We start from the raw sequence: 14,295 nt of genomic DNA, 5'->3' as shown, positions 1-14,295 counted from the left end.
TTGCTGTTCTGATTACCGTTCGCATTGACAGCTGCTGTACTGAAAAGAAAAGGAAGGGAAACGTGAAACCTGGGGGCTGTCTGTGATATGGTATCTCAGTGCAGGACAGCATGAATTCGCAGTGTGTGTGATTACCCGACAGTAAATCAGCTGTGCTGTGCTAGAGCCAGAAACCAGTAGCTTTCACACTTGCTGCCTGTTTCCCACTCATTGTAAAGCCCTGCCCTATCGCTTCATAGACCTGGAAAGGAAGCTCAAAGGAAGTGAGTGCCACTGCTGGTTCAAAATGTTCCAGGGCAACTGGAAAGTTTGAGCAATGGCCCGGGTGAGAAGAACAAGACCTTATTGACAGGGTTCAATCCTAGTCAAGTCTGTTTCCCATCAACTTCCTAAGTAATCACAGCCTTTCTTTTTTCATCTCCTTTCCACTCTCTGGGTCTCCCACTTCACATCCTTTTCATTTTATATATTTACTTATTTTAGTGGACTGAGCAACCAAGGAGGACTGGGAAGTTTTCTTCCCTCTGATCCACCTCTGCTAAATCCTGGAGGAATTACTAATGAAAAAAATGGCAACTATGTTAAAGGTAGTTGTCATCCCCACCTTTGCCCCCATGTTTCTTCAGAGTTTCCACTGCATATTCTTTGAACTTCTTTCCATAGGTTTGTGTTCTTTTAATTTGATATACAGAAATACGTACTGTCCCAGGGATGCCGTGGCACATGTGGTTTGTCATGTTCCAGATCAACCAGTGTTATAGACTGATGGCTGTTGGGTTACGGCACTGTGAAGTCATGTGAACACACACATGTACAAGTAGTAGAAGTAGTATGTAAGATAAGACTTTCTTTCTTGGTTTCAAGCTCTTCTAGACTGTATGAGACTTTTTGAAACGTTTATATCATAAAGTCACTCATTTTTTTCTAATGCTGCAGTTTTAAACATACAGCAACATGCCCCCTGTGCACTGCACTATGACTTTTTACATAGATTTATACATGATTTTGCCATCAATGTAGTGAGCAGTCTCCACTGGCAGTTCTGCTCCTCTAGGACCTCCTAGTGCATCTCAAATTTCTTACTTCAGTAGGTTATTCTCCTTAGGCTGTCTATGAGACAACAAAAAGTTCATTTAATCTGAGGTGAGAGAGTTTTTTTTCGGGAGAAACATGCTTTTAAAAAGAGGACCAAAGAGATGTCTGTTTAGTTTTGCACTTTAATGTATCTGGCCATGATCATGGCAGAGCAGATCCACGTAACAGAGTTTAAGCATGTAAGCATAGGTGGCATCTCAGGTTTTCATGGTCTTCCTGTAGCAAGTCAATCGACTCTGGAATAGTCTCGCATATTAAAGGAACAACCAGTTCAAAAAGTCGGTGAGAAGCTGCAGACTCTTTGGGCATGAGTGGTATTTACTGAATTGGTTAGTGAGCACTCCTCTGGAGGGGTAAAATTTGCTGGGTTTGTGATGGTGAGTACACTTTTATAAGGATAATATGACTTTTTTTGTATTTGGTAATCTGTCAATAATGATGCCAGGAAAATCATCTTATTTCAGGAAAACATGCGCTAGCATGTTTTGAAGTATTTCCTTTTGGGGAGCTTAATAATTTAAATTTGACAGGATTTGAAAGGAAGAAGAAAAAAAAAAAAAGGAAAAAACCCTAAAATCAAAACAACACAAACTCTTAACTCTTAATAATATATAAAATGTGAAAATGGCTCGTATCCTGCAGTATAAATATAAGGTGTGCTAGAGATGCTTTTGAAAACTCAGTTGGTCGGTCAGTCAGGCAGAATTACTATTGCCTTCAGAAAGCTTGTGGAAGGAGCCACGTGTGCAAGGGAGATGTGAGCGTGAAACAGTGCTACAGAGGCAAATCAGTTTACAGACTACACCAAGCTTGCACCAATTTTTCTAGAATGTTTTTCCTTCCCTATCTCCAAAATAGTTCAAATTCGATAACTGTGGTTAGGATATTTTGGAAAGACATCCACAGGCACTTTATAATGGAACGTGGGAAGAGATTCAAGACATGGGAGTTCTCAACCAGCATTTGTAAGCAAGTTATCTTAAAGTATACTGCTTAATCTAAAATTATCCAAAAAGCATCTATAGTATTTTTAGGTCAGTGTATAAATCTAGAGAAATTAAAGTATATGCACGTTACCCAGTCAACTCACTGCAAAGTTTTTTTCTTCCCTTTTTTGAGACTTTAACCAGCCCAAATCTCCCAGGCCCATTCACTGTGTTTCTAACATTTTCCTATATCTTACTCTTCCCAGGATGGATCGTACTTGGCTGAGTTCCTGCTGGAAAAAGGCTATGAGGTGAGTGACTCAGTGACCGGCTGGGGGCTGATGGAGTCATTTGGATGCTGCAGCTCCAGCTTCCTCTGCTCCTGTCCTTCTCTGTGTATGTTTTCCACTCCAGCCCTAGATAACAAATCAAAACTCCGGAGAGGAATGTGCAACATGGTCTGTAATCATGCCAGCTTATTGTACTATTTATCATCTAATGTCCACTGGTGGATTCCCTCCTCCTCAGGGTATAGCTGCTTTGCATGTTTCCCTCCAACTCAGATAAGCAGTGACCTGTGTGAGCCAAAACTGTAAGGAATTAGGGAATAGTTTATGATGCGATGTACCACATAAAGGAATAAGAATGTAATTTGTTCTCTTCGCACCCATCCCCCCCTTCTCTCTCTCTGTACCAAAGGACCTTTCAGTTTGTCAGTTATACTTCAGCAATGAAAACCTTGCATTTTGCTTTCTCTGTTTAAAAAGAAAAAAAAAAAAAAAAAAACAGCAAAACACAAATAAACACCAAAACCCCAAAATATAATTTGGTAGTGTTACTTTCCACCCCTTCTCTTGGATTAATTATGTTCTTGCTTAGCACATGATTTTCATTTACTTTTTCCTTAAAATAAAGGGAGTCTGATTCCTTCTTGCTGCATAATTTTCCCTGGCAAAAATAGTCTTTTTTGTCATCCAGCAAAGCAACAATCACATTATTATGGTATGATTTGATGTTTTTGAAATTTTGTGGGCATATGTATGAGAATGTTTGCCTTCTCAGTCATGAAAGATGCTTCCAGAATGTATGATAATGGAAGGAAAGGGGTGGTCAAATTAATTTTCCCACAATGTAGTATTTTCTGGGTTTTTATTAAAAGCTAATGCTTATTCTAATATTGGATTTTATTACTTCTGTTGTAATGCTTTTTCATAGCTTAGTAGGAATTCTCTTCTCAGCCAGTCAGTGCTTTCCATGCATTTGAATGTGATTAATCTTGCCTTGCTTATTCCATCCTTTTTCCTACTTTGTTGATTGATCAGCTTATTGGTGGTGTTTTTTCAGTGTTGTAAATTGATTATTTTTACTATTTCTTCATTCCATTTGGAGGAAAGAGATATTATTGTGGTTCCTTCTGCTACTTTAAAGGCAAAAGCACCTGCTTTCTCCTAGTCCAGAATGAAATTGGGAACTGTGAACTGCAACTAAAATGACCTATAACTCTTTCCACAATAGAAAGATTACAGTAATTGAGTAGAGGGTTTCTTCTTCTCTTCCTCAACTCTCCATCTATTTGTTGGAATTATTTCATGTGTTCCCAGTTAGAGACATCTGTTCCTGAATAACTGAACACAAGAGTACATGTGATAACTTATTGCCTCCCTAGTTAATTTTTCTTTTTTTTTTTTTTTAAATTTTCAATCTATTTAAAGATGGAGCCCTATTGAGAAAAATCCCCTGATCTTATATTCTTAACTAGATTAACCAGTTTGCACACATTTTGGCTTGTCACAAAGTTTGCACTTCACCTGTCCCATGCAGACAAAGGTACCTTTCATCAGTTTTTTTATGGTAATATTGCTGTCATGGATTAAGCTTTTGGCAGGTTTTCTTTCTCTTGTATGTGCATACCAGGAAAAGGAGTGGGGAAAAAAAAAAAAAAAAAAAAAGAAAGGAAGAAAAAGCTGGGTTTGCATGTTTTCTTGCTATTGCTGGATGCAACAGGCTCTCTGGATTTGTTTGTTTGCTGAAACTTTTTGAAGTCCTGGGGTGATTGCATTTAGCACATCTCATTGGTCAAATGTTGGTGTCACAGTCATTCAGCTGACACAAAGCTCTTGCAAGCACAGTCTTTCATCAAGCTTTGAGCTGGCAAGATTTGACTTACTGGTCAATCATGTGTTTGAACTTGAATTTCAGCATGACTTTCTTCAGAGATAAATAATTTAGAGCTCAAGAAGTCTCTCATCAGGACTTTAAGGCAAAATATTTAATTTTGCTAGAAGAATTATAGAGCACTTCAGTTAGCTTCCTTTAGAATAATTTGATGCTTTAAAACTGCAAAACTTGATCTTTTTACTCAGCAAAACAGATGTTCAGTTAAGTACTCAAAATATTTCCAACGTCTTTTGAAAAAGTGAATTTACTATGGAAGTGTATTTTTTTGAAAGTGTTCCTCTGTAAACCTTCTGTCCCTATAAATTATCCACACATTCTATAAATAATTATTTTGATGGGGCTTTTAACTACATAATTTTGGAAATTTATCTTCATAAATTAATTATTTGATGGAAATTTCTTTTAGGGGGGCATGTTTCTCAGTTCCTCATTGATCCTCAAAATGCAAATATTTTACTCAGTTGTAGAAAGTTTATCATTTGAATTGTGGAACAAGGTATGTTATGAGCCTGTTGTGTGGCTGGACACACAAGAGATCTTATGTAAGAAAATTGGCATCATTAAATTTGACTTGAAAGTTGTAAAGATGAAGCTATTCAGCTATTATTAGAGATCTTGCCACCAAAATGTCATTCTTAAAGCAGCAAACTGATCTCACTCTGCAGTTGTGCATACCTTTTTACTCAGTTAAGTTTCCGACTTAAGATGGAATAAAAAGCGTTTTCTGTGTCAATAACCATAGCTTGTGTTATGTGTAAAAGAAAAATCCCCAAACCAAAACCCCAAACACTGCCTGTTCCTGCTGCTGTATTCTTATGGGTACAAGTTAACATGAAGTGAGAGAGTAACGCGATGGCCCAATGAAACCAAGTGTGGGCTGCATCAAACCGTAAGGGATCACTTTCAGATATAAAGGGCAAGGAGAAATGGAGAACAGTCAGATGCTGAAGCTTGATTTCACTTGTACAACTTCTGCAGCTGGTAACATAAGCTAACATGAATTTTGGCAGCAGGCATGGGGCTATCTTACATAAGGAGGAAATGGGATCAGTGTTTGACCAGTTTCTCAAATGTATTAGACACAAACGGGCTTTTCTTTAACATTAGTCAGAACCAGTGGGTTTTTTCACTGACTTATTTATTGTGACTGGTTAAAGGAAATTCCCAATCTGCATTTCAGCCTTAGGCTTGCTCCTGTGTCTTGTAACCCACTGGAGAACACTGACTCATGAGGTCCACAAAACAGCACTGCCTGTTCTGGCTGTTTTTCCAACACCCCAGAAAGTGAATAACAGCTGTTTTCTAAAATATGTTTGGGCCTTGCAGCTGCTGCCCCTTCTTTCCCCTTGTCTTTTTGATCCCTCCTCTCCTCTCTGCTGGCTCTCTCCTCTCCTGAACCCCATCTCCTGCTGTTGCTTTTTCCATGCCCATCATCTCTGGCTCCAGAAAGACTTCTCTGCAACCGGGAAGAAGTGGTTATCTTGGGATTCACATATTGCTTCTCCAACTCCAGTAACGTGGGCAAGTCTCACTCATTGTTTTCTAGAGCAATTCAGGGTGCTTTCTGTACTGTGTGTGATGCTTGGGCTATTAGTGGTGTCAACAAAGGAGAAGGTGAAACCACTCAAGGATACTAAAATAAATATGACAGTGTCAGAGCTCATCTCCAAGTATTTTGTTGTGATTTGGATAACTGTCAGACTTTAGGAGTAGAGACAACCTCTGATTACCTGATAGAAGGTTTAGGCTCATCTTTATGAAAAGAGCAGTGATAATGATGGACACTTTCATCTTAATGTTTACCACTTTCCTTTTGTATTTTTCTTTGTTCAATCCACAGGTGCATGGCATTGTTCGTCGGTCTAGTTCTTTTAATACTGGCCGAATTGAACATCTCTATAAGAACCCACAGGCTCACATTGAAGGAAGTAAGACTTTGTTTTTATATTTAAGCTTTTTGGGTGTTTTGTTTTGTTTTTGTTTTTGTTTTTTTTTTTTTTTTAAATCTGTGGTGTGTGGTTAGTGGAGAAAGGTCCCCAGGAGCAGGAGGGGAATCCCAGCTTCTTCCACGTAAATGTTATTAACAAGTAGTTATTTTTAAGCTGTGCTTCACTTAGGCAAAAAACAACCAAACAAAAAACCTTAATAGCAAATCTGCCCTTTTCTCTGCTTGTGTTCACTAGCTGCTCTATCTCAGAAAGAAAAGTGATAATTTTTTTCTGATGAAAATGTGACACAAAGTATAGATACTCTTGTGCGTGTGAGTTACCAAGAGTGGAAAATAGGAGAGGGGCCCAAGAAGGCACTTTCTATTGGGTAGAAATGCTGATGCAGTTCACGCATAGGGCCTGCAAAAAGCAATGTGAAGTTGAAAACAGTGAGATATGAGAGTAGTAAAATGATTTTTCTTAGGCAGTTATCTTAAGCGCCCGATTTCTCTTTCCTCATGAGCTTCTTAGTGCCTGTTGGAGGTGAAGGTTTGGGGACAGCCTGTATGACAGCATGAATAAGACATGATTGGTTCTTACTGATGACAGGAAGAATGAATCTTTGGCCCTTCTGAATTTCTGCAGCCAAGGAAACGATTACCTGTTTTTCCTGAACAAAAGGCATTGCTCTTGGAAATTTGCTGACAATCTACTGTATTTTCTGTTACCGATGATAATTTGGAAAGCTGAAATTTTTACCTTCAGTTTACACTTTGCAAAAACTGTTTGCATATTTTACCTTAAAGAAGGTTAACTGATCACTTAATGAAAAGAAGCTCAAATGTTGGATGGCTTCAGTTCAGCAGGATTGAGCATTTTATCAATCATATAGTTCTCTATGCTATGCATATTTTGTAGAGTTTTTCAGACTGACACTGTAATAAATAGTCCAATTTAAGGTATTGTTAACACTAAGTATCTCCATGCCATAAATAAATCTCATGTCTTTTGAAGTCTGATTCCCACTACAGTGAAACAGAGCCTAATTTTATCAAATTGTAGTATATAATGCAACTTATAGATTTCACTTGATCTTTGCTTGTAATTTAAAAAAAAATTAATTTCTGAAATTATTACAGTGGTATTTACTGTGAATAGTTGCTACGTACTGTACATTGCTCCTTAAAATATCTGATTGAGGGGTAAAATTGAATAAAATATATTAATGAAGAATACTGAAACCTGTGCCTCCATCAAGGACAATATAAGAACTGTGTTTCCCATGACTTACATTTGTGGCTCACAAGGTTAAATGAAGCAAAAGAAATAAAACCTGTGCATTGTGAGGGCCATCTTGTGAATATGAAAAGTGATTTGAGAAGACAATATGGATCTTGATAAATATGTGTATGAACATTTTAGGAAAGAGATGGAAGAAAAGAAAAGGAAAGCAGACCTTAAATGTTTTTTTCCCACTTACTATCTCATTTTCCTTTAACTGAGGAATGCAGCCATATGAATAGGAGGAGGAGGAGGAGGAATTGGACTTGGAATCTCAGGAAAGGCTGCTCCATGGAAACTGTTTGAAAACAATGGGTTTCCAAGCAGTACTGGAGGAAGCAAAGAAGCAATAGTGGTTGATGTGAGCAAACCCTAATTTTGTCTATGCCCTATGTGTTTTTCTTGTGAGGAGTTGATTACACATTGCAAGATGATCTTCATAGGCAGTGAACCTCCTTATAAAAAAAAAAAAGTAGGGAGAACAAGAAAGAAAACAAGGTGTTTCCTGAAGTGATCCCTCCAGCTATTGCTTGCTAAGGAAGTTTTTAGATTGGATAATTTTACTAAAATGCAAAGGTTGTGACATTTGATCTGTGTTTATAAATCTTTGCACCAAATGAACCCCATTTCTAGTAAGTCCACTTAGCCTATTACTTTTGAAAGACCTCTTGTTCATTTTCTGACCCATGAAAAAAGCCGCACGCTCTGCTCCTCTTCAAAAAAGCGATTTGGACAAGCAGCGTTGAAGACTTGATGGTAGACCAAAATAATCATTCCCCTTTGAGAGCTTTAAATTTAAGGTAGTTGTGGGAGGATATCTCTGATGCTCAGCTCAGCACAGCTGGCAGCCCGTCTTCCCCTGGGAAGCTCTGAGACTGCTCTCCGGCCTCGGCCTCGGCATGGGGACACAGCTGGATGTCTTTGTAGGAAGAGGGAGCCTCTTTCCTGCTGAGCTGCCGCTTGGGCTGGAGAGGAACCAGTTGCTCCTTCAGACCCTGAGGTTCCTACAGAGTTGCTGCTGCTCCCTGTGTGTAAGTGTCCTCTGCTTCATCTTCTCTGAAAGGCTGGCTCAGCTGGGAGGAAGATTTCATTTAACTCCCAGCCAAAGTTATCAGAGGAAGAAGAGGGTCCCCTTCGCCTAGGGGAAGCTTTCTGTTCTGATACAGGAAGGGTGGTGTGTTTGGGTTCTTCCCTGCTCCCACCAGCCCACAGAGTTGTCCTGAAAAAGGTGGTAAATGCAATCGGAGAAACTGGTTAGGTGGTGCTTGCTCTTGGTCTCTAGTGTTGCAAGAAAAAGGCAGCAGTTGTTGAGGTGATCTGGACACCAACAGCTTTGACGATTGCCGGTTAACACCAATACCCAAATAATTTTGTCCTACATCCATTTGAGATCTTGTGCATGCTGTGGCCCACAGGCAGGACTGGTTTCACATGTTGAATTTCATTTGGGAAGCAGGACAGTTGCATTCCATACAAGTGGAAACGTGTTGTTTCAGCACAGCCTATATAGAACTGGTGGCAGGAATGAAGGCAGCCTGCATCATGGATAATGGATGTGTATGCACAAAAAAAGGTCATAACCTCCTTGCTAGCCCTCATATTTAATCACAGTTATCTCTTTCTTTAAAAAAACCAATTGCATTACCATTCCCTTACCCATTAGCCACAGCTTCAACTGGATCTTGAAATCTCCTCAGAACTGTCCTTTTCAGGCAATGTGGATGTAAAAAATGTGACCTGCTGGGCTGTATCACTTTATCAACCTGAAGAGCCTCAAGCGACTGATAAATAGGAATGTGCAAAGCTGAACACCTGAGAACTGCTTGTTCTGTTACTTTCTTGATGCCTTAAACTGTTAAAAATAAAAAATATAAACAAAACAAAATAGCTTAAATAAAATCGAAGTTCACTATATCTCTACAGCATTTTTTAAAAAAAATCAAAAATGTACTGTGGATTCACACGATAGACTACTATAATAAACCTTGTATTTCTTGGATTCAGGATCAAAAAAAAAGGGAAAAAAAATATTATTATATCTATAGATGATACAGCCCCAAAAAGTGGTGACCATTGTGAAATGGGAAGACAGCTAACCTCTACTGAAATAGGATTTTCTTCTTCCTCCTTGTGATAGGGCAATGGACACAAAAATTTATTAAGGTCAAAAACATCAAGTGAAAGTCTATATAGATATGACAAATAAATGTAAACAGCCAATTCATCAATAGTTATAACAAGATTTGTCTTTTTGTTGAATAGATATGTGAATAGCAATGTGGTGGTGTGTTTTTTTTTTTTGTTTTTTTTTTTTTTTTTGTTTTTTTTTATTATTTATTTTTTTAAATAGGAGGAAAATGAGACCTGTTTTATCGGAATGAATTTCACTTCTGGAATAAATTTTTGACAGGTCAGGGTCTGAAACCAAGGGCAAGTTGATAATCTGTTGCAACCTGCTCTTTTAATTTTGACGGGAGTGGCTCTCATGCTCTTACCTACTTTTTCACACACAAATTAGAAATTGACTCATTTGGGAAAGGATAAATAACAGCTGTGTGACTGACATATCCAACTGCATTTGAGATTTTGGTGTATAAAATCACAAAGCAGGTTTCATTGACAGTTACAGTGTTCCCTGAAATTCCTTTCCAGTGTTGTATCAGTATTTTTTAAATGGAAAAATTATGGTAATAAATACAGTGGGTTGTGCTGTAACATTACTTAAATTTTCATCTGGTAGGTACCTTAGGTATTTCTGTTATGTTGTGCAATTATTTGCAGTAAGGAACTTAAATATGTGCAACATTTTGGGAAGGAGGAGAAAACTAGCAATGTATGCTTAAGAAGTTATTAAAAACCTTTGTGAGTGAAAGATTGGAAGCCCGAACTAAAATAATGAGCTTTTTTTTTTGTGTCTGAAATTCTGTATATGACATTGATCTAATTGATACAACCTAGGTTAATGAAGCATAAACTATTAAACAAATTATATAAATGTTGCTAGCTAAATCAGATTATTGAAAAGCGAATCTGAACTGGTATTCATTACTCCTGCAGGGAAATGTATTTTGTGCTTAAAGCAGGGAAAAGAAACCCAAGCAAAACCTTGTTCACCCAGTGATCTCTTAAATTTTCCAATAAATGTTTACTTGAATTTTAATCCTGGAATAGGATTTGGGCCAAGAATGCCATATTGTTCTGGAACTAAAGTGTATTAACTCTGTGTTCTTAAACTCTGAAGACATGAAGCTGCACTATGGTGATCTCACGGACAGCACCTGCCTGGTGAAGATCATTAATGAAGTCAAACCCACTGAGATATACAACCTGGGAGCTCAAAGCCATGTCAAGGTGAGTAGATTCTAGCACTAGAAATTGTGAATGTGCATTGGTGGTGATATACTGCTTTGATTATTTTAGACTGCAGCATTTATAGTTGTTTTAACAACTGCTGACTCAGATGGGTAAACACTGCCTTAAATCAAGATAGTTGTGTTTGCAGTGCTGAATTACTGCACAAGTCTTGCTACTGAATGTATATTAAGATGTCAGGATTAGTGAGGTTAAATTGTCATTCTCAACGAAGTCCACGGGTTTAAAAATCTGATTTTTATATCATGTGAAACAACTTTTGCTGTAGAGTTTGCTGCTGATCGGTCATAGTTGAAAAGTTATGCAGTGGTGTTAGGCCAAACAGTGCTTAGAGCCACATTATTCCATTTACATTAAAATCAATGCCTGTATCTGCCTGCGTCACTTCTAGAAAGGCTTTGCCTATACCTGTTCTCATGCAAGTTGTATTCTTTGGAAGATTGACCTACAAATAGAGAAAATAGCTTTGCTACTACTTGCAGTTTTATAACATTTCTGGGGTTTTTATTAGAAAAATCAAGTTACAGAAACTGAAACAAAAAGGACTTGTTGAAGATGAGTAACTTGACCCTGGCAAGTACTGCTGCATCATAAGAAAAGAACGTGAATAGTAGAGAGGATGATTTTAATTTGCATTTTATATATGGTAAGCTACATTGTTGTATCATGGAAATGCTCAGTTTTCTAACAGGTGACCTCTACTTACTTGCAAAAACATCATTCATACTTCACTGCATGATTACAAACTGAAACTGATGGCCAGGTAGCAAATTGTCATTAAAATAAATTATGTGTCAGTTATATGTCCTTTCCTTATTGTGTGCAATGTGAAAGTATTCTTAAGTGGTAATATTCCCTGGCCTCTCTTGAGGTGAGAACTGAAGGAGCATTTAAGTCTCATGAAAATCAGTTTGGCTTTAGTTTTGTAAGTCACCTTTCCTACAAAAAGCAATGTGATGTTCCTATCACTCTGTAAGCCTTGAAACCCAGCAAGAGGAAATCATGTTGAAAGACTGCAGTTATTGAGAAGACAAACAGAAGAATAGAGAGATGAAATTACAATAATTTTGCTTTTAAATTGCTTACATGATTGAATTATCCAGTTTGCTCTGTGCTAAACATGAGTCTGGTTGAGTTTATTAGCCCAGGTACAGCAATATAATAAGGCTGCATGAGTCCAAGGGCAGTTTTGGTCCAAAAGGAAATTTAACTGCTGCTTTGCAGAGTGAAACCTGAGCCAGCAAACCTTGCTGGGTATTTGCAGACCACAGCTAGGTGTTCCAGCATTTCTTTTCTTGAACTAGTGCACTGGATAACAATCTCCATGGAAATTACTTGTGTCTCCTCAATGGTGTTAGCATGGCACTAATGTTGTTGTCGCAAACTGTCTCCATGTGGCTGCCACAGTTTCCAACAGCTCAAATCGCAGCACTGGGAGGGCATAAAGGGGTGGCGGTGGCAATGCTGCTACAGGTTCTTACATGACACAGCCATGGGCTCTGGGAAAGTTTATTCCTCAAGTATCTCACTGCATGAACATTTTGAGCCAATTCAGATCTGGCACTGAGTCTTGGCTTTTGGAGATCTAATGCGCCTTGGAGCATAATGAGGAGACATCAAAATGACTCTCTTAGAAGCTGGCCTTAATGCAGCAGGCCAATATGTAGGCAATGTTAGATGTCCTACTGTAAGTCTAGATAGACTTATTCAGGGTGTGGTTATTATGCTTCCAGTAATACTTCTGTTGTCACAGTTGAGGAGAGAACCTAGGCACCCCAAGTCTGCTGACTGAGGTGATTGGGGGACTTGACTATGGTATTGATAAGACTTGGAAGTGATCCAACAGTGCTTACCATTTGGAAACAATTCTCAATGTTAGAAGAGGGAATAGAACCTGGCCACCTATTAGGGATGAATGTTTTCACTAGAAACCTGAACTACTTTCACCGTGAAACTTTGGCTATGTAAAGTTACTGTTTTTGCCTGTGTGCATCATGTTTGGGGACTGAGGGAAAAGAACTTCTAATCTTGTGTTGTTTCACATTCTGGTGACTTTGAACCAGTGACGTCTTCAGTATTTTTTGGTGGTGTTTATGTTGGCTTGTGTTTATGCAGAATAAAGTTTACTATCACTCTCACTTCCAGTTAGTTTATGTGAGCCATGCTGAAATGAAGGAAAATAAAATAATAGGAAGTTGGTCTGGTTTCCTGTAGGAAACCAATGAAGATGAAATTGGTTCTTGGAATGAACCCACAGTAGTCTGGGAAATACTGTCAGAGAAGACATTTTTCTGAATCATAAATAGTGAAGACTATGACTCATAAAGTAGGTCACTGAGAGGCTGATCTGATCTTGTACATGGGAGAAAGTGAGAGAATACTGAAACTTGCTTCTTATTAAAAACAGTAAACTTAACAGAATGATATCATCAGTAGGAACAAATTATCCAGTGTGCATTCCTGTCTGTTTTGGTGAGAAATGGGGATTAGCTCTCTGCACTGAATCTTCTCCATTCAGAAAACGGTAGCACATTCACCTCATAGTTACTAAGTAAACAGTTTAGCCTGGTTTTCTCTATCCAGTCTTTGTGTCCTGCTGCTTTGGCTTTTGGTGCTTTGAGAATCCAGTGTGCTGAGCATGATTTGTTTTCATTTAATTAGGTTTCATGGGAGTGATTGTTTACAGTATACTGGTTCTAAATAATAATCTATTATTGTGTATAGGTAACATACAGATGGCTTCATCTAAATTCTGTTACTCATAACTCTATATTCATATCCCTCTGTCTGTTGCATGTCTTGAAAAGCAATTAACCAAATGCTAGGTTGGCTAAAATGATATAAAAGTTTCTTCTTGCACAGTGTTTTGGTAGATGCACACATATAGATAGATATGAACTTGTAGCTATTGTTTTCTAAAGGACAAATGATCTTACTGGTATTTGACTGTGCTGTATGATTTTTTTTGAGTTGTGTTGAACTGGTGACACTGACAAATATTTTTTTACAAATTTCTGAAGCAAAAGGCAGTGTAACCTTAAGTGAAAGATCTCATGCTTTCAGCACTTGAAACTTTTTGCATTGAGCAGTTAAACGCAGGACTGAAGAAATGGATCCAGTTTTAGGACTATTGCTATCCTAGTATTCACGTATTAAGTAGCCTAGTCCATTTTACCTGTAGTGCAGATAGCCACAATTGCTCATTTTACTTGTTTAAATTGTCTTGGGTAGTAGAAGGTTATTTGGCTTACTTGCTGTTGGCATTTGATGTCAGAAATTTTAGAGTGAATGCATTTTATAAGATACAAAAATGATGGGTTGACTTTTCTGATAGCTGTTCCTTACATATGCAACATGGATGTATTATTGAAAAGTAAAACCTTACTTGTGTGTAACTATATTTTAAAAAGCCAGTAAATGCTGGTTGGTTTGTTTGTTTGTTTGTTTTTTTCACCTTGCAAGATGCACACAGGGTTTTTTGTCCTTTAGTTTAGGGGATATTAAGGTTTTATTTA

At 38.0% G+C, this 14,295-nt stretch overlaps 1 protein-coding gene across 1 annotated transcript in view; it reads left to right on the top strand.

Annotated features, from left to right (window-relative positions):
* Positions 1-14,295, top strand: part of GMDS (GDP-mannose 4,6-dehydratase) — a 427,214-nt gene that overhangs the window by 70,321 nt on the left and 342,598 nt on the right. The window contains exons 2-4 of the mRNA XM_032991929.2: positions 2,288-2,332; positions 6,040-6,127; positions 10,650-10,759. Coding sequence (XP_032847820.2) covers positions 2,288-2,332; positions 6,040-6,127; positions 10,650-10,759 — 243 coding nt within the window. The remainder of the gene's footprint in view (positions 1-2,287; positions 2,333-6,039; positions 6,128-10,649; positions 10,760-14,295) is intronic.

The sequence above is a fragment of the Tyto alba genome, unplaced genomic scaffold, assembly GCF_018691265.1.
Source record: "Tyto alba isolate M040663 unplaced genomic scaffold, T.alba_DEE_v4.0 Super-Scaffold_48, whole genome shotgun sequence".
In the NCBI taxonomy this organism is placed as follows: domain Eukaryota; kingdom Metazoa; phylum Chordata; class Aves; order Strigiformes; family Tytonidae; genus Tyto; species Tyto alba.
The sequence above is the reverse complement of the archived record's forward strand: the minus strand, read 5'-3'. Positions and strand labels throughout refer to the sequence as shown.